The 19516-nt window shown below is 46.1% G+C and overlaps 1 protein-coding gene across 2 annotated transcripts in view; it reads left to right on the forward strand.

The window, feature by feature from the left end:
• The window catches only part of TDRD5 (tudor domain containing 5), a 436549-nt gene that overhangs the window by 297048 nt on the left and 119985 nt on the right, over positions 1–19516 (forward strand). For both annotated transcript variants that reach the window (XM_073593060.1, XM_073593059.1), the window contains one exon: positions 18074–18208. In XM_073593060.1, coding sequence (XP_073449161.1) covers positions 18074–18208 — 135 coding nt within the window. The remainder of the gene's footprint in view (positions 1–18073; positions 18209–19516) is intronic.

Here is a 19516-nt window from a genome sequence, read left to right on the forward strand (position 1 = left end):
TCTTCCATCGAGCAAACTGCAGACTCTTCACTCCGTGGTACGGTTACTGATGTCCGGAAAGTGGCCGTTGCTGCGCTTTTGCATACGGGTTCTGGGCCTCATGGTGGCCACCTTCGAGGCGATTCCGTTTGCTTAATTTCACACTCGGGTCTTGCAAAGGGAGATCTTATCCAAATCCCTGACATCCCTGGATTGTCGGATCCGTGTGGGTCATCTAACCAGGGCTTCGCTTCTTTGGTGGCTATAGGCACCCGCCCTTTGGTCCGGGAAGTCGTTTTTTCCTCTCCATTGGACGGTGATCACGACAGATGCCAGCCTGTCCGCCTGGGGGGGAATTTTGGGCCCAGGGCCCAGGACCGCTGAATGCTGGAGGAATCCTGCCTGTCGATCAACGTTCTGGAGTTTCGGGCGATCGGGCTATGCCTCTCCACGTGATCGCAGCGGCTGCATGGTTGCCCGGTCAGGACCCAGTCAGACAACGCCACGGCGGTGGCTTACGTCAATCATCGGGGGGGACGAGGAGCTCAGCAGCGGCGCTGGAGGTCTCTCGCATTCTGCAATGGGAAGAGCGTCACCTGCTGGCTCTGTCAGCCGTTTACATTCCGGGCGTAGAAACTGGCATCCGGAAGTGTTTCGTCTCATTTGCCTGCGGTGGGGCACACCGGACGTGGATCTTCTGGCCTCTCGTCTCAATCGGAAGGTGCGGAGATTTGTGGCCAGAATGAGGGATCCCTTGGCGGAGGCGTCAGACGTGCTGGTGGCTCCATGGGGGCATTATCAAATAATTCACGCCTTCCCTCCTCTCAAACTCCTTCCTCGTCTGCTACGCAGGGTAGGCTGAGGAGATTCCGGTAATTCTGGCCACGGCGTCCTTGATACGCCGACGTAGTGCGGACGGTGGCTGACGTAACCTGGCGGCTGCCGTTGCGGGAGGATCTTCTGCCCCAGGGTCCGATATTCCACCCTGCTTTACCGTCTCTGGCTTTAATGGCATGGCTGTTGAAAGCCAGGTGCTAAGAGACCGGGGGCCGCCAGCTTCTGTGATTCCCACTATGTTGAGGGCGCGTAAGTCCACTACTCGGAAGATTTCTCATCGCACTGGAAGGCTTACATCTCTTTGTGTGAGGCTGTGGGGTGGCATCCATGTTCCTATTCAGTATCTAAGATCCTGGTGTTCCTGCAGCATGGAGTGGATCAGAAGCTTGCTTTGAGCATGATCAAGGGGCAGATAAAGGGGCAGATATCGGCTCTGGCTACCTTTTTTCAGCGGCCATTGGCGGCTCACTTGTTGGTGCGCACGTTTATTCAGGGGGTCCGCCATGTGACTCCCCCGATACACCCGCCACTGCCTCCATGGGATCTGAATCTGGTGCTCTCAGTACTCCAGAAACCACCGTTCGAGAACATTAGGGAGATCCCCGTACTTATGCTCTCTCAGAAGGTTGTCTTTCTAGTGGCCATTACGTCCGCGAGGCAGGTTTCTGAGCTGGCGGCCTTGTCATGCAAGTCTCCCTATTTGGTTCTCCACAAGGATAAGGTGGTGCTGCGTCCGCAGCCCTTGTTTCTTCCTAAGGTGGTATCTGCCTTTCATCTAAATGAGGACATTGTTCTTCCTTCCTTGTGTCCTCGACCGTCTCATCCTAAGGAGATAGCCTCATATTCTTTGGATGTGGTTCGGGCTCTACGGGTGTATCTGTCTGCTACGGACACAGCACCCGCCCCTCCTGTTTGTGTTTGTACTGCTTTATAACGAACTGAGCTGCCGGTGGCAGAGTGGGGGGTTACTGCCAGTAAGGACCGTCCCTGGGTGGTGCTGTGCTTGTTTTTTTATTTTCTGCCTAGTCCTAGTCCTGAAGGTGGCGATATAACCCTAAGGTCAAGACTAAAGGTGCTTTGTCCGTCAATGAACTTCAGAGAAAGGGATTTTACGGTAAGTAGAAAAAATCCCATTTTTTTTTTTTTGTTTTTGAGCGTCAGTGCTTACTGTTAGGCTTCAGTGGCTAAAATCCTTAAGGTCATCTGTTCAGTTATACCAGGTATATGTTTGTGTTTCTGTGGACATTTTGGGCAGAAAGTTTTGCAGGCAACTCTAGTGTTGGTTTGGGTTATGGGCTTGTTACTGTGATGTACAATTTAAAAAAAAATAGGATTTTTTGTTAGAATCCCTTCCCTCTTTGTTTTTCTCATTGCTTGCTAAAAAACTGAGGCTAGGCTGTGATGGGAGAGGTTATGCCTGTGGAGAAAGCCTGCCTATTTTTTTTTTTATCTGCCAGTGTCCATTACCTGAAGGTAGCAGCATAATCCAGTGAGTCATGAAAATGAAGATGTCCTGTGATATACTTCAAGAAAAGGATTTTACAGATAAACCAGAAATACTACTTATGTCTCCCCTGACAAATTAACCACTTCAATACAGGGCACTTAGACACGTTCCTGCCCAGACCAATTTTCAGCTTTCAGTGCTGTCGCAGTTTGAATGACAATTGCGCGGCCATGCTACACTGTACCCAAACTAAATTTTTATCATTTTGTTCCCACAAATAGAGCTTTCTTTTGGTGGTATTTGATCACCTCTGCGGTTTTTATTTTTTGCTAAACAAATAAAAAAAGACCGAAATTTTAGAGAAAAATAAAAGTTTTGCTTTTGTTTCTGTTTAAAAATTGTGTAAATAAGTAAATTTTCTCTTTCACTGACGGGCACTGATAAGGCGGCACTGACAGGCACTGATAAGGCGGCAGCGATGAGGTGGCACCAATGAGCGGGCACTGATGGGCACTGATATGTGGCACTGATGGGCACTGGTAGGCGGCACTGATGGGTGGCACTGATATGCAGCACTGATGGGCATTGATAGGCAGCACTGATGGGCACTCATGGGTGGCACTGATGGGCACTGAAAGGCTGAAAAGATGGGTTCTTATGGGTGGCACTGCTGGGCACTGATAGGCGGCACTGCTGGGCACTAATAGGCGGCACTGCTGAGCACGGATACGTGGCACTGATACGCGGCACTGATAGGCATCCCTGGTGGCACTGGCAGTGGTAGGCATTGGAGTGGGCACTGATTGGCAGCTGCCTGGGCACTGATTGGCAGCTGCCTTTGCACTGGTTAGTATTTCCCTGGGGGTCTAGGGGGCATACCTGGTGGTCCAGTGTGGCTGGTTTCCCTGGTGGTCCTGGGCGGCTTCCCTGGTGGTCCTGGGTGGCTTCCCTGGTGGTCCTGGGTAGGATCCAAGGGGGGGCTGTGCTGATAAACAATCAGCACAGACCCCCCCTGTCCGTAGAGCAGCTGATCGGCTCTCCTCTACTCGCGTCTGTCAGACACGAGTGAGGAAAAGCCGATCACCGGCTCTTCCTATTTACATCGTGATCAGCCGTGATTGGACACGGCTGATCACATGGTAAAGAGTCTCCGTCAGAGACTCTTTACCTAGATCGGTGCTGCGGGGTGTCAGACTGACATGCACGCCGCGATGCACGCCCCCGGGGACGCGCAGTGGCTCAATATCCTGCGGACGTCATATGACGTCCAGTCAGGATATTGAAACCACTTTGCCGCCGTCATTCTGCTATATGGCAGGCGGCAAGTGGTTAAAGTGGCTCTAAAGTCGATGTTTTTTTTACCTTAATGCATTCTCTACACTAAGGTAAAAAGCATCCCACTCCCTATCCTACCCACCCTCATCCCTAGACACTTGCCTGACTCCTGTCACATCTCCAGCTCTCTTCCAGGCTACAAAACTGCTGCTCTCACTTCCTGCTCTCATAGGCTCCTGCTGTTGTCTGTCAAACTCCTGTGAGGAGGGAGCTTGAATGTGGCTTACCAGCACTGTGTGTCTTTGAACACACACAACCTTGCTTGGAAGCGCACACATAGATGCCTCCATAGCATCTGATTTGCTAAGGAGGCACCCAAAGGAAGGAGAAGCGGACAGCGAGGGATTGTTAATAGGAGGCAATGGCCCGCGCAGTGTTATATCGTTGCACAGAGCAGGTAAGTTTAACATCTTTTATCCTAATTTAAAAAAAAAAACGGTATCACTTTAATCCTAGTATAGTAAATGTGATATTAAAAGAGTAACAACATAAAAACTAGAAAAATTGTGAGCGGCACAAGTACTATTACTGTTTTTAATTTTAAATTGTCTCGTTTCACATGCTATTTATCAGACAGATTGTCTAAAACATATAATAGTAGTGTACTTATGTGCTGATAGGTGCAAATCAAGCGTATAAACAATGGGACAGCTGCTACCATTGATTGGTAAACTCAAACACTAGTAAAAATATGTAAATAGGTGTATAATAGTGTATGCAGTAAATGATCAAAGCATATACTATATACTGTATGTGCAAAAATAGGTATCTTAACAACAAAAGTCCAAATGCAAAACCGTTATATCCAGTCCATATCGTGATTATAATCAAACATATCCAGTAAAAAAAAAAATGTGCAAGAAAATGTATCCAGTGAAAAAATGTTGCACCCACCGCCACCAATAGATGAAATGGCCGCTCAACTCAGGAGATGGCCATAAGGCCAAACAGTGCTTCGATATCCAAAAGGTGTCTGCTGGGCTCCACACTAGATTTTTTCTAAAGACTCAGCTGTAATGCTCAACGACCACGACTCACGGGCTGCAAACACTCAGAGCACAAAAAACACCATAGCGCAGTATTGCCAATAGATGTAATAAATTTAATAATATCTTACTTTTCAATTCAATGACATCCGTGGTAAAAGAGATGGATCGCCTCCTCACCGCCCTTCCACACACTGTGAACACAGGTAGTGAGGTCACAGGTTCTAACCGACGCGTTGCGTCACTGGTTACGTGACTTCCTGAGGAAGTTGCCTAATTTTTTCACTGGATATATTTCCTCTCTCTATCTCTCTCTCTCTCGCTCTCACTTCTCTCTCTCTCTTCTCTCTCTTCTCTCTGGAAATAATTATTCTCCCTTCGTCTTTCAGGACAGCACCTTGGTGAGAGCGCAGCTCCACCTCTTAGACAGGAAACACTGCGTGACAACGCCCTTTAAAAAGCAGCTGCTTCCACCATGTCGTCAGTTTTAGTGTTTCCTCCGCCATGGTGGAAGCACTGCTTGGGGAACCAGAGGGGCTGCGCTCTTTCCAAGGAGAGGGTTTTGGCAGGACCTCCACGTTTGGGTACTCAGACCAGCCCAGCTCCTTCCCGCACATGAGGGGGGTGCTCTGGTGTCCCTTCCTTCTCCGGCTCACAGGAGTAATGGTCTGCCGGAAGTTTTTCCACCCGGGGTGTTCGGGGGGCCGCGGTTGTGCTCAGTAAGAGCGTCCATGCCAGGCCTCTGCATGGCGGCGCCGAATCCCGGACAGCGGATGACGCCAGTTCCGGTGGGTGGAGACTTCCAGCGGGGCATAGCAGCGATTGGTTCCTGCTGCTGGAACGCAGGAGGAAGGGGCGGGTCCTCTGGCCGGGACTTCCTTTTGTTTGGCACATGGAGCCTAGTACACAGTGCAGCAGCTGCGGATTTCACTATGGAGACAGCGGAATCATCAGCAGCAATGGCGGATGCAGGCGCCCAGGTTCCCGGCCAGGCCCAGGTAGGAGAGGTGCGGTGGCACCTCTTTCCTTTTATATCACTGGGTGTTTTTATCTTTATATGGTTCAAAGCCTGCTGCTGTCTGCTATGGGGTAAAATTTTTCCATTAGCAGTTCAGCAAAGGAGTGAGACTCTGGGCACTTAGGGTGTTGGCTGGAGGTACTACTTTTCTCTGAAGCCTTAGTTCTAAGTACCCGGCTTTTTCTTGTTTCTCTGTTTCAGAAAGCTACTGCCAAATCAGAGAGAACAGGGAGAAAGTGCCCCTCATGCAAAAATCCTTTAAGGGACTCTTGGCCCAAACCACTGTGCAAATCCTGCATTGTGTATTTAGTAAAAGAAGAATCCTCACAAGAGTGCAAAGAACTCTTATCTTCTGTGAGGAAGGAATTAGCAGAGGCCCTAGGGACTGTGCGTTCCCTTGTGAAACGCGGCCAGAGTTCCAGCCAAGAACAGAGTTCTCACTCCAGTTTCCCTCAGTCCACTTCCAGACAGGTGGAAAGTGAGTCGGAGGAGGAAAGGGAAAGCAGTCCACGCTCAACCATTTATTCTGAGGAGGAGGAGGTGGAAGAAGAGTCAAGATCATCTAGATATAAGCTTTCACTTGAGGAGGTGGATGAATTGCTCAAGGCAATTTATACTACCCTGGAGATCCAGGAAGAAAAAGCTCAGCTGTCCGTGCATGACAAGATGTACCTGGGGCTGGAGGAAATTAAACACAGGGTGTTCCCTGTGCATAAAGTGTTAACAGACACTATTAAAAAGGAATGGAAGGATCCAGAGAAAGGACAGTTTTTTTTCTAAAGCCCTCAAAAGGAGGTTTCCTTTTGAGAAGAATGAGGAACTGTTGTGGAATAAAAAACCAAAGATAGACGCTGCTTTTTCTCAAGTATCTAGGAAAACTGATTTAGCTTTTGAGGACATGGGTATTCTCAAAGATGCTATGGATAAGAGGGCAGATGGGCTACTGAAGAAAGCCTGGGACTCATCTCTAGCTAATCTTAAGCCAGCAATGGCGGCTACAGTTGTGGCTAGGAATCTGGAGTGTTGGTTAGATCAACTTAAAAATCATGTAGTTGCAGGTACCTCCAGAAAAGACTTATTGGAGTCCTTCCCTACCCTGATTAAGGCAGTAAAATATATGGCAGATGCCTCTGCAGAATCTATCAGGATGTCAGCCAGGTCCTCTGCGCTTGTTAACTCAGCAAGAAGAGCACTCTGGCTAAAGACCTGGTCAAGGGATTCAGCTTCTAAAGTAAAACTGTGCGGAATTCCCTTTTCAGGAGACCAGATGTTTGAGCCAGAACTGGAGACTGTCCTTGACAGGACAGCAGATAAGAAGAAAGCTTTCCCACAGAAGAAGAAAACGGTACAGCAGAGGAAAAATTTTCGTCCTTTTCGACAAGCCGATAAGGAAAAGGACCACACACAGAAGAGACCCTAGTCTTCTCAGAGAGGAAGAGGTAGAGGTGGGGTACTCTTTAGAACCCCAGAACAACCCCCTAAAAAACAATGACCATCTAGTAGGGGGGAGACTACAGGACTTCTTACCAATTTGGGAAAAAACAACAAAGAGTCCTTTCTTTCTCGAACATCACGGAACACAGAGCCACAGTAATTACTGATGGGTTATATAGGGTATTTCTGGTGATTGGACACTGGCACACCCTATCAGGAAGTTCAACCCCCTATATAATCCCTCCCCTTGCAGGGATACCTCAGTTTTTACGCCAGTGTCTTAGGTGATGGACGTGTAAAGATGTCCTGTGCTGAGCTCCAAAGGGAATATCCTATATCCTATACTGGGGCAAGCCAGGCAGACCGGATCCATTCAAAGTGTCCTTTCTAGGCCGAATTGGATGGTACCCGGGCCTCGTGCCTGAAGAAACGAGGTTTTACCTGTAATGCTTCTCTTTTTAGAGAGCTGAACCCCGCATATTAGAAAATGGTTTTCTAGCCGGGTGCTTTACGGGCCCAGAACTGCAGGATCCCCCTATTCGTAGGGGGCCCCAGTCTCTGACGTTTTTTTCAAAAGGAGCCCACCGTGAGAGGTGAAGATTGGGTCTGTGTAAACTGAACCCTGCGGCTGGATAAGGTAAGAGGAGATTCCACAGAATTTTCTAATTCTAGTAGGTTTCTCCTTTAAGGTAAATGCATGCTATGCCTATTGTGACCACCGGGGGCTGCCAAGAGCACAAACCTTCACATGCTGGATTGTCTGTCTCAGTGTTTATGCTGCACATGTGTTTCACAGCGTCTCAGGCTGGCTGCAAAGGTAGGATGGATGGGGGGCATTTCTCATGTTTGAATGTTCCCCCCCAGGCTAGAGAGAGGCCACAGGGGTCTAGAAGGTGGTTATACCGCTCGGGCACCGCTGCCTCGGCCGCCATTTCCGACCATTGCCGTTTAGGCAGTTCTTCACTACCAGCTTCTCTCCCTCCTCCCCCTCCCCCAGCCTTCCTCCATAGTATTAAAGGAGCGGGAAGCGCTCTTTTTTTTCAAAATTCGAGGGGGGTGGTGGAGGGGGGGGGCGGGACGTCAGCACAGGTGCTTAGACTCCCACTCGGACCAGCTGCAGGCTATTAAGGCACTCTGTACAGGTGCACACAGCCTTTGGAGAGACACAGAGCTGACGGTCGCATGTAAGGTGGGACACAGGCATTCTCCTAGGCAGCATTTACTGAAGTAACACCAGACTGAGCATTGGGTAGCAAGGCTTTTAGCCAGACTACATCGCTCAGCAGTCAGTGTTCATTTGTATACCTCACACCTTGTTGCTTTGCACTATGGGTAGAAGAGGTTCAAGCACCCCAAGAACCAGAGACACTAGGGGATCTCGTTCAGGTTCTGAGGGCCCCCTGTCAGCAGCATCCTCCCCCCCTGATGGGCCAGGGATGGCTAGCCAGGGAGAGCCGTTGGGGTCAGGGGCTACACCTGCTTCTGGCACTTCAGCCCCTGTATACATTACACAAGAGGTTTTTTCCTCAACCATTAATGGTCTAGAGGAAAGATATTAATGGCCGTGATTACGTCTTCACTCAGTAGAAGAAAATGCACTAGGCCTTCCTCTGTTCCCCAAGACCCTCAGGAAGAGGAGTTCTGGGATAAAGGCGATGAATCCCTTTCAGAGGATCGGGATAGGACGGATGATTCCTCTTCGGAGGAATCAGGTGGAGAGGGACCCTCTGCGAAGTCTTAGTGCAGATCCTTACTGGATTGGTCCGCTCCACATTTAAGTTGCCCGTACCTGAAACTGCTAAAGAATCCTCTTCTGCTTTGGGGTCACTGAAACCTTTCCAAGCAGCACAGGCTTTTCCTGTCCATAATTTACTTGAAAAGCTCATTTATTCTGAGTGGGATCACCCAAAAAATTTTTTCCGCCGAGAAAGTTTTCAACACTTTATCCGATGGAAGAAAAGTTTATTAAAATGTGGGGAATACCAGCCATTGATGCCGCCCATTTCAGTGGCTCAACCTGCAGTAGCAGCGATTGGAGTCTATCAATACTTAAGAGACCATGTTAAGCAGGTCATCAAAGTATTACCTGAACAACAGGCCCAGGGGTTTGCTAACCTTCCAGCGGCCTTATGCTTTGTGGTTGACGCCATTAGAGATTCTATCATAAAATAAAAACCCACAAAAAGGGTTAACGCTGCGCTAGAAAAGTATATATTGATAAATGATTTGTAGAAGCCGCCAGCACTAAAAGTCTAATACTAAACTCCAAAACATCAGAAAAACAGAATGAGTGCAGCGCTAAAACTAAAATTTGAGTTATATATCATACTAAAAATAACCATAAAGAAGTGATTGATCCACCAAAAATAAATGAAAAGAAAATATAAAAGAAGAGAACAAGTCTCCCATAGAAGACAGAGACAGATGCCTCACCTTATACCACAAGTGAAAAATAATTAAAGTAATAAAAAATATGTCCCAATTATAAATGTTACAAAAACTCAAAAATAGTCCATAAGTAAAGTGAGTTGATGACCAAAGTGCATATAATCAGAAGAGATGTGACATAGGTGAATCCAGCATCCAAAGTGATTCGCACCCAAGTGAGGTATGAGGCTCCTTACCAGCTCGAGGTGACCACCATAACAGTGGTCTCACCAGGCATTTGGGAAATTATCAGGTCACCCACAAACCTATGCCGATCTTTCCAGTAGTAAATGTGGTACTCAGAAGACAAAATCAAGAAAAGCTCCCATAGCGTAAAATTGCAAAACAGTATGATTTATTATGCTAAAAGTTTGCACTTACAAGAATCTTCCTTCATAGACAGCGTATAGCCAAACATAACAATCGCAGCGTCTCCACGAGCTTCCGCCTGCTTGCTGTGTATGTCCCATCAATCTCAGAAAAAACGTAATGACATCAGCGTCACAGGCTCCTCCCTACGCGTTTCGTCACGATAGGACGTCGTCTGGGGATTGGCCGAGTGACGCGGTCATCACGCTTAAGGTTTAAATAGTCCCGCAGCGCCATGTTGACTACTGGCTACTCGGACAAGGGAGATGGGAACAAAACACGCGCCGCCATATTGACTTCTGGCAGCCTATGTAAGCCAAATAGGGAACATACAAGTTAGGTGAAGTATAGACTTTCCGCCACCTAGTGGTAACTAATAATAATACCAGTAACTAGTATTTATTTAGAGAATGGAAAACAAAAATGGAATAGGGTTCTCGCCATCTAGTGAACAAAAACCATACCACTTATAAGCCAATGGGTCATACACACCAGCAGGCCAGAAACTCATGGACAACACATGGCCATAACGCAAGAAATATGTTTACACATTGCATAAAAAGCAGTTGTGATAATACTTTATACACCACTAAAATAATATAGAGTTACTTAAAAAATAATCATTAAAAAGATACCAAAATTTACAAAAATTACAAAGAAAGAAATAAAGAACAAGTAAAAAAATAAGATAAAATTAAGAATTATTAATAAAACAATTTATGTCCCAGTCAACGTTAAGGCCTAAGGGTACATAGGATTTCATCAAAAAAATCCATTTCGTTTCACACCTAGAGATGGCTCTCACTTTATTAACACCCCTCCAGTGGGGCTGAAGCTTATCCAAAGCAACAAAGTCCCTTTAAGCTGTTTGTTATGGTATTTCGCATAGTGTCTAGAAAGGTTATGTTCACTTGAGTGTGGGGAAGACTGCGACAGTTCTCAGGGCTCTGGCAAGAGGATTTCCAGGACAGATGGGTAATCTCGACGGTAACCTTAGGGTACAGGCTGGAGTTTCAGGAATTTCCCTCTCCTCGGTTACTCAGATCAAGTGTCCCCAGAGACCCAGAGAAGAAGCAGTCACTCCTTCTAGCGTTAGAGCGACTTTTGTCGCAGGAGGTCATTATGATAGTTCCCGCAAAGGACCAGGGATTGGGCTTCTATTCCAACCTTTTTACGGTCCAAAAGCCAAATGGGGATGTCAGACCCATTCTGGATTTAAGGGATCTGAACCGATTCCTAAGGATTCAATCCTTCTGCATGGAATCAATTCGGACAGTAGTTCCCACCCTGCAGGGAGGAGAATTTCTGGCATCAATAGACATCAGAGATGCATATCTGCATGTGCCCATTTTTCCTGCTCATCAGAAGTTTCTGCGCTTCGAGGTAGGAGGGCGCCATTTCCAGTTTGTGGCTCTGCCTTCCGGGATAGCCACTGCACCTCGAGTGTTCACAAAGATCTTGGCTCCTCCTCTGGCCAGATTAAGGGTTCAGGGTATAGCTATCATAGCATACCTAGACGACCTGCTCTTGATAGACCGGTCAGTAGCCTCTTTGAATGGAAACTTGAGGACCACAGTCAGGTATCTAGAACACCTGGGTTGGATCCTCAACCTAGAAAAGTCTTTCCTAAAACCAGTAAGAAGACTGGAGTATTTAGGTCTGATTATAGATACAAGCCAGGAGAAAATATTTCTACCCCAGGCAAAGATCGCTGCTTTAAGAGAGCTGATTCTGGCAGTCAGGACCAAGAAGGGTCCCTCTGTCCGCCTTTGTATGAGGCTACTAGGGAAGATGGTGTATTCATTCAAAGCAGTTCCCTATGCTCAGTTTCAATCAAGAATGCTGCAACACAGTATTCTGTCGACCTGGAACAAGAAGGTTCAGGCATTAGACTTTCCGATGCACTTGTCGCATGCGGTGCGTCAGAGCCTCAATTGGTGGCTCATACCCGAAAACCTGCAGAAGGGGAAATCCTTTCTACCGGTTACTTGGACGGTGGTAACAACAGATGCCAGTCTGTCAGGTTGGGGAGCAGTTCTGGAACAGTCTGCGGTTCAGGGGATATGGTCCAAGACCGAGAGGGCCTTACCCATCAACATTCTGGAGATCCAGGCAATATATCTAGCCCTAAAAGCCTGGACTATCGGGCTACAGGGTTGTCCGGTCAGGATCCAGTCCGACAATGCCACAGCAGTGGCTTATGTCAATCATCAGGGAGGCACCCGGAGCCGAGCTGCTCAAATGGAGGTGAACCAGATCTTAGTCTGGGCAGAGATGCATGTGCCATGCATATCGGCAGTTTTCATCCCGGGAATAGAGAACTGGCAGGCAGACTATCTAAGTCGCCAGCAGTTACTTCCAGGGGAATGGTCTCTGCATCCCGACGTCTTTTGGGCCATATGCCAAAGATGGGGGGTTCCAGATGTAGATCTCTTTGCATCCCGATTCAACAAAAAGATAGACAGATTTGTGGCAAGGACAAAAGATCCTCTTGCATGCGGGACGGATACGTTGGTGATTCCGTGGCATCAGTTCTCACTGATTTACGCATTCCCGCCTATTCTGCTACTACCACGACTCCTTCGCAGGATCAGGCAGGAAAGGAAGTCGGTACTTCTGGTGGCCCCCGCTTGGCCCAGAAGGACTTGGTATTCAGAAATAGTAAGGATGATGGTGGGTTCCCCGTGGACCCTACTGGTACGCCCAGACCTGTTATCTCAAGGTCCAGTGTTCCATCCTGCCTTACAAACACTAAATTTGACGGTTTGGCTATTGAGACCCACGTTCTGAAGAGTCGTGGGCTCTCAGGTCCTGTCATATCTACCTTGATTAATGCAAGGAAGCCAGCTTCCAGAATGATTTATCATAGATCTGGAAAGCTTATGTATCCTGGTGTGAATCCAGAGGTTGGCATCCCAGGAAATATGTCATAGGTAGAATTCTTGATTTTCTACAATTAGGATTAGAGATGAAGCTGGCCTTGAGTACCATCAAGGGCCAGGTCTCTGCTTTATCAGTATTATTTCAGCGGCCATTACCAATCCCGTTCCTCCTACTGCAGCTGCCAGCACTTTCCATCTATACCTCCTGGTCTGTAGCCTTGTGAGCCATCCCCGGCCTAGAGAGGCTCTGATCTTCCAGCCTACATACATTTGTGCCCTGCAGCTGCTGCTGAGTCATCCATGTATTCTTCTATGGGCCTTTCCATCACGGCCCTCTAACACTTCTCTCCCCCCCTCCGTGGCTAGTTCTGCCCTCCACATTACTACACGGTGTTGATCAAGTTCTGTTGTCACTACCACTCAACATTCATTCAATCATTTGCTGTTCTTCTTCCATGCTATTTGGACTTCCAGCAATGTCTTGTATATTTTGCGTTTTGAAATTACTGATGTCTACTTATTTTGAATGACTTCAAATGTTTACCATGAGCGGTTGGTTGTGATAGGTGGCCATCTGTGTCTGCACATGACTGTTTGGTCTTTTTAATGGTGATGGTACCTGAGTTTTCAGGATATTTTCTGGATTGGTGTCTATTGTGAGTCTTTTTCATTTAACAGTATTTAATAAATTTAAACTGACTCTTGCCTGTTCCCTACTTATGAATTCACTTTTTCTCCCATTTTTTTGTTATTTCAGCGGCCACTTGCTTTGCATTCTTTGGTCCGAAGCTTTATGCAGGGGGTGATGCGTCTTAATCCTCCGGTTAAAGCGCCCCTAAACCCCTGGGACTTGAACTTGGTCCTGGCTGTGTTACAGAAACAGTCTTTTGAACCAATAAGTCAGATTCCTTTGGTCTTGTTGACAAGGAAGTTAATTTTTCTGGTGGCCATCTCTTCTGCTAGAAGAGTTTCAGAATTAGCAGCCCTTTCCTGTAAGGAGCCTTATTTGATTATACACAAGGATAGAGTGGTACTGCGCCCTCATCCTAGTTTTTTACCGAAGGTGGTTTCTGATTTTCATTTAAACCAAGACATTGTTCTGCCTTCCTTTTTTCCAGATCCCTGTTCTCCGGAAGAGAGATCTCTACATTCGTTGGATGTAGTAAGAGCAGTTAGGGCCTATCTCGGGGCAACTGCTCAGATCCGCAAGACGGATGTTTTGTTTGTGCTGCCAGAGAGTCCCAGTAGAGGACAGGCAGCGTCAAAAGCTACCATTTCTAAATGGATTCGACAATTGATCATTCAAGCTTACGGTTTGAAACAGAAGATTCCTCCGTTTCAGATCAGGGCACATTCCACAAGGGCTTTTGGTGCTTCTTGGGCAGTGCATCACCGGGCCTATATGGCTCAAATCTGCAAGGCCGCAACCTGGTCTTCAGTTCATACATTCACCAGATTCTATCAGGTGGATGTGAGAAGGCATGAGGATATCGCCTTTGGGCGTAGTGTGCTGCAGGCAGCGGTACAGGGTCCTCAGGTCTGATTGCACCCTACTTGGTCGTGTCCCCCCCCCCCCCCCCCCCCCCAGGTAGCATTGCTCTGGGACATCCCATCAGTAATTACTGTGGCTCTGTGTCCCGTGATGTTCGAAAAAGAAAATAGGATTTTTTAAAACAGCTTACCTGTAAAATCCTTTTCTTTCAAAGGACATCACGGGACACAGAGGTCCCACCCCTCTTCTAATACACTATATTGCTTGGCTACAAAACTGAGGTATCCCTGCAAGGGGAGGGATTATATAGGGGGTTGAACTTCCTGATAGGGTGTGCCAGTGTCCAATCACCAGTGATACCCTATATAACCCATCAGTAATTACTGTGGCTCTGTGTCCCGTGATGTCCTTCGAAAGAAAAGGATTTTACAGGTAAGCTGTTTTAAAAAATCCTATTTTTGTTCTGCGGTTAATCAAAAAGGGTTATCAATTGGAATTCTCACAAAGCCCCCCAAATCGGTTTTACATCACAAACCTGCCAAAGGATCGGGAAAAGGCTCTGGCCATGAAGTCTCTGTTACAGGAACTGATGCAACAGAAGGTCATTTCCCAGGTTCTGAAAGATCAAGAGGGGAAGGGGTTTTACTCCCACATTTTTCGGTTCAAAAAGCCATCAGGAAAGTTCCGCTTGATTCTCAGTTTGAAAGTTCTAAATCGATCCATAAAATGCAAAAAATTCAGGATGGATACGATTTTCTCAGTGAGGAACTTGCTAACCCCCAAATGTCATATGGCTTCCATCGATTTGAGAGATGCCTATCTCCATATACCAATAGCGCCCCCATCACAAAGGTTCCTGCGTCTCGCAGTCTATCTGGGGGGGGGGATTTGGCACCTGCAGTTTCGGGCTCTGCCTTTCGGTCTTTCCTCTTCTCCCTGGGTATTCACAAAAGTGATGGCGGAATCTTTGGAGCCCCTGAGGCTGAAGGGGTTTTCAATACGACCTGCTACTGTTTGCAGACTCAAAGGGTCAAGTAGAGGTCAACCTACAGACAGTTCAAACACATCTAAGAGGTTTGGGACGGCTTCTCAATCTTCAGAAGTCAAACTTAATTCCATCTCAAAGGGTAAGGTTTCTGGGATACGAGATAGACTTGATAGAACAGAGAATTTTTCTACCCCAGGAGAAAATAGAGAAGATGCAGTTGACCCTGAAAACACTTCAATCCAACGCAGAGATCTCTGTAAGACAAGCCATGTCCGCTCTGGGACTGTTGACAGCGGCAATTCCTTCGGTACAGTGGGCCAGGTTGCATGCCCGTCCTCTGCAATCGGATATTCTGATGAATTGGTCATACCAGGAACCTCTGGAGAAGAAATTCAACATGGGGCAAGAGCAAAAAGATCGCTCTGGTGGTGGAGGAACCAAGGAAACATTTCAAAAGGGCTTCCTTGGGTCTTTCCGGTAACCAGAAGGCTGACTACAGATGCCAGCGCATGGGGATGGGGAGCTCATCTGGAAGAAAAAACAATTCAGGGAGTTTGGACAAAACCAGAAGCGAGAAGATCTTCAAATTGGAGAGAGTTAAAGGCTGTTCACCTAAGCCTCCTCTCCCTCCGGGAATTTCTAGTGAATCAACATGTCCAAATATTGTCAGACAATATGACGACAGTATTATATTTAACAAAGCAAGGGGGCACAAAAAGCAAAACCCTAATGGGTCTAGCTCATCAGATCCTAAGATGGGCAGAGAACAATGTGGCCTCACTATCAGAAGTCCATCTGAAGGGGAAAACACCTTAGCAGATCTCCTCAGCAGGAAAGAAATAAGGGAAGCAGAGTGGTCTCTCAATCAGGAATTATTCGAAACAATTTCCAGGAGTTGGGGTTATCCCCAAGTGGACCTCTTTGCAAAACAGGAAAATGCAAAAATACCAGTCTTCTTCTCTCTTCAGAGACAGGATCAAGCTCTCGGAGTAGATGCGTTAGCTCACAAGTTGGACTTCCATCTGTCCTACGCTTTTCCCCCATTTCAACTGATACCAAAGGTGTTAGCCAAATTCAGATTAGAGTCCACGGAGCTAATATTAATAGCTCCTTATTGGCCAAAAAGACCCTGGTTTTCAACCTTGATGAACCTCTCAGTGAAACCTGCTTGGAGATTACCAATCAGGGCAGACCTGTTGAGACAGGGCCAAATTCTCCATCCAGATCCAGCTTATCTCAAACTAACAGCTTGGTTTCTGAAGAACAAATCTTAAGACAGAAGGGTTTATCAGAGAAGCTTATTTCTACCCTTCTTGCAAGTAGAAAAAAAGTGACGAGAGACGTTTACTTTTAAAGTCTGGAAGATCTATAATTCTTGCTGTTCCAGTAAAAACTTTGATTTTCGTACCACATTTTCAGTTTTGGAATTTCTTCAAGAGGGATTGGAGAAGGGGTTAGCAGCAAGTACGCTCAAGACGCAGGTAGCTGCTTTATCAGTTTTTTTGGAAAGAACCCTGTCAGGGGAACCTTTAATAATCAGATTTTTTAGGGCAATGGCAAAAGTAAAGTCTAGACCTGTTGTTTTCTCAAATGGGATTTATCTTTAGTTCTTCAGGGACTAACTAAGGCACCGTTTGAACCCATAGAAGAAGCATCATTAAGTTTCTTGACGTTAAAGACTATTTTACTGGTAGCAGTAACTTCCGCACGTAGAATTAGTGAGTTACAAGCCCTTTCAATTAAAGAGCCCTTTATGAGATGTCTACAGGATAGGGTAGTCTTAAGGACGGATCCAGCATTTCTACCAAAGGTGGCTTCAGTTTTTCACCGTACACAGGAAATCATTCTCCCTACTTTTTGTCCTTTACCTTCGGGAGCAGGAGAAGAAGCTTTCCATACTCTTGATGTCAGGAGGTGTCTGCTTAAATATCTGGAAAGAACAAATCAGAAAGTCATCTTCACTCTTTGTTTTAATGGAAGGTACTCACAAAGGAGGTAAAGCTTCCAAGAGCACCCTCGGAAGATGGTTAAAGCAGGCCATTAAAGGGGCATACAAATCTTTGGGTCTGGAACCTCCGGAAGGGGTATTACCTCATTCTACTCGAGCAGTGGCGGCATCATGGGCAGAAAGGGCCGGGGCATCTCCTGAGCAAATCTGCAAGGCTGCCACATGGTCCAGTTTTTCGACCTTCATAAGGCACTACCGCTTGGATCTACTCTCAGCCTCGGACCAATCATTTGGTAGGAAGGTTTTGCAGGCAGTAGTCCCACCCTGAAGTAAGTTTCTCGGTTATCCTCTCCAAGGTGCTGTCCTGAAAGGCGAAGGGAGAAAACCTTAGTTAGACTTACCGGTGACGGTATTTCTACGAGCCTTTCAGGACAGCAGCCTACTTCCCTCCCTTGGTTATCATATGTAAAGTATAATTATAGGACCTGGTAATTGTCTGATTATATTTTCCAGCATGTCGGAGGATTTCTCGGTAGCAACTGACGGCATGGTGGAAGCAGCTGCTTTTTAAAGGGCGTTGTCACGCAGTGTTTCCTGTCTAAGAGGCGCTCTCTCCAAGGTGCTGTCCTGAAAGGCTCGTAGAAATACCGTCACCGGTAAGTCTAACTAAGGTTTTTTGCACTTGGACTTTCATTGTTTATATACCTATTTTTGCAAATCTATATTGTATGCTTTTGATCATTTATTGCATATATGGAGTTTGAAGGTTTTATGTTTAATTGATTATTGTGGTATTTTATAACATATTTGAACAAGCGCACCATTAAACACCTATTTAAATATTTTGTCTAAAACAATAACTTCATTATACTTTCTACACTCAACACACCTTTATTTCTGTAAACTAAAACCCACTCTTTTCTTTATTAAGGATTTCCAGAAACGTAACATGTTTGTTAACTACCTGATCCAGTCTTCAGAGCAAGCACAGGAAGAGTCACAGGAACCCACACTGCCAAGTGAAATGAACACAACAGGGTTACAAAATGAAGAAGCCATAATACAGGTGCTAGCTCTCCACTCTTCACTTTGTCTGTAGTATTTACAGTACAGTATAGTTTAGTCATAAAGAGGTTCTCTAGATAAAGTTGAACTTTTTACTTACAGAGAAAGGCTGCTCAGTGCTTTACAACTTTTAATTAGATTTAGCTGACTGTGGAAAGGACTGTAAAATAATGTAACCACTTATATACTGTGCAAATTCCAGCATTCCTCTCCTTCATGTAAAATCATAATTTTCTTGCTAGAAAATTACTCAAAACCCCCAAACATTATATTTTTTAGCAGACACCCTAGGAAATAAAATGGCGGTTATTGCAACTTTTTACGTCACGCGGTATTTGCGCAACAGTTATACAAACACTTTTTTTTTGAAAAAAAAAAACACTTTCATGAATAAAAAAGCAAACTGTAAAGTTGGCCCTATTTTTTGTATAATGTGACAGATGATGTTATGCCGAGTAAATAGATACCTCGCATGTCACACTTTAAAAATTGCGCACGCTCATGGAATGGTGCCAAACTTCGATACTTAAAAATCTCCATAGGCGACGCTTTAACATTTTTTACAGGTTACCAATTTAGAGTTACAGAGGAGGTCTTGGGCTACAATTATTGCCCTCGATCTAACATTCATGGCGATGCCTCAGGTGTGGTTTGAACATAGTTTACATATGCGGACGCGACCTACGTATATGTTCGCTTCTGCATGAAAGCACGCGGGGACGGGGGCACTTTAATTTTTTTTTTTTTTTATTGTTTATTTTATTTACGTTTTTTTTATTTTTACACTTTCTGTTTACAATTTTTTAATTTTTTTGATCACTTTTATTCCTATTACAAGGAATGTAAACATCGCTTGCAATTAGAATAGGGCATGACAGGTCCTCTTTATGGAGAGATCTGGGGTCAAAAATACCCTACATCTTTCCTCCAGGCTGGAAAGCCTGAGAAAAAAAAACGAAACGATCTTGGCTTTCCAGCCGAGTATATGGCAGTATTTGCAACTGCCCGGACATGATGTCATAACGTCACGCCCGGGCCTCCGAGAGTCATAGAGATGACCGAGGACCATCTGTTCCTCGGAAATCTCTATGGTCCTCTTCCAGCACCGGCGAGGGGTGGTGGACATCCCCTCCCACCACCTGTAAGAACAATCGAGCAGCTGAACTGCCGCTATGATTGTTCTTACGGTGCAGGGAATTGCTGGCTAAAAAAGATAATATCTGAATAATGCCTGCAGCTGCAGGCATTATTTAGATATCCCCACTGAAAGCCCAGGACATCATATGACGTACTGCGGTATGGAAGTGGT

The sequence above is a fragment of the Aquarana catesbeiana genome, linkage group LG07, assembly GCF_042186555.1.
Source record: "Aquarana catesbeiana isolate 2022-GZ linkage group LG07, ASM4218655v1, whole genome shotgun sequence".
Classification (NCBI taxonomy): Eukaryota; Metazoa; Chordata; class Amphibia; order Anura; family Ranidae; genus Aquarana; species Aquarana catesbeiana.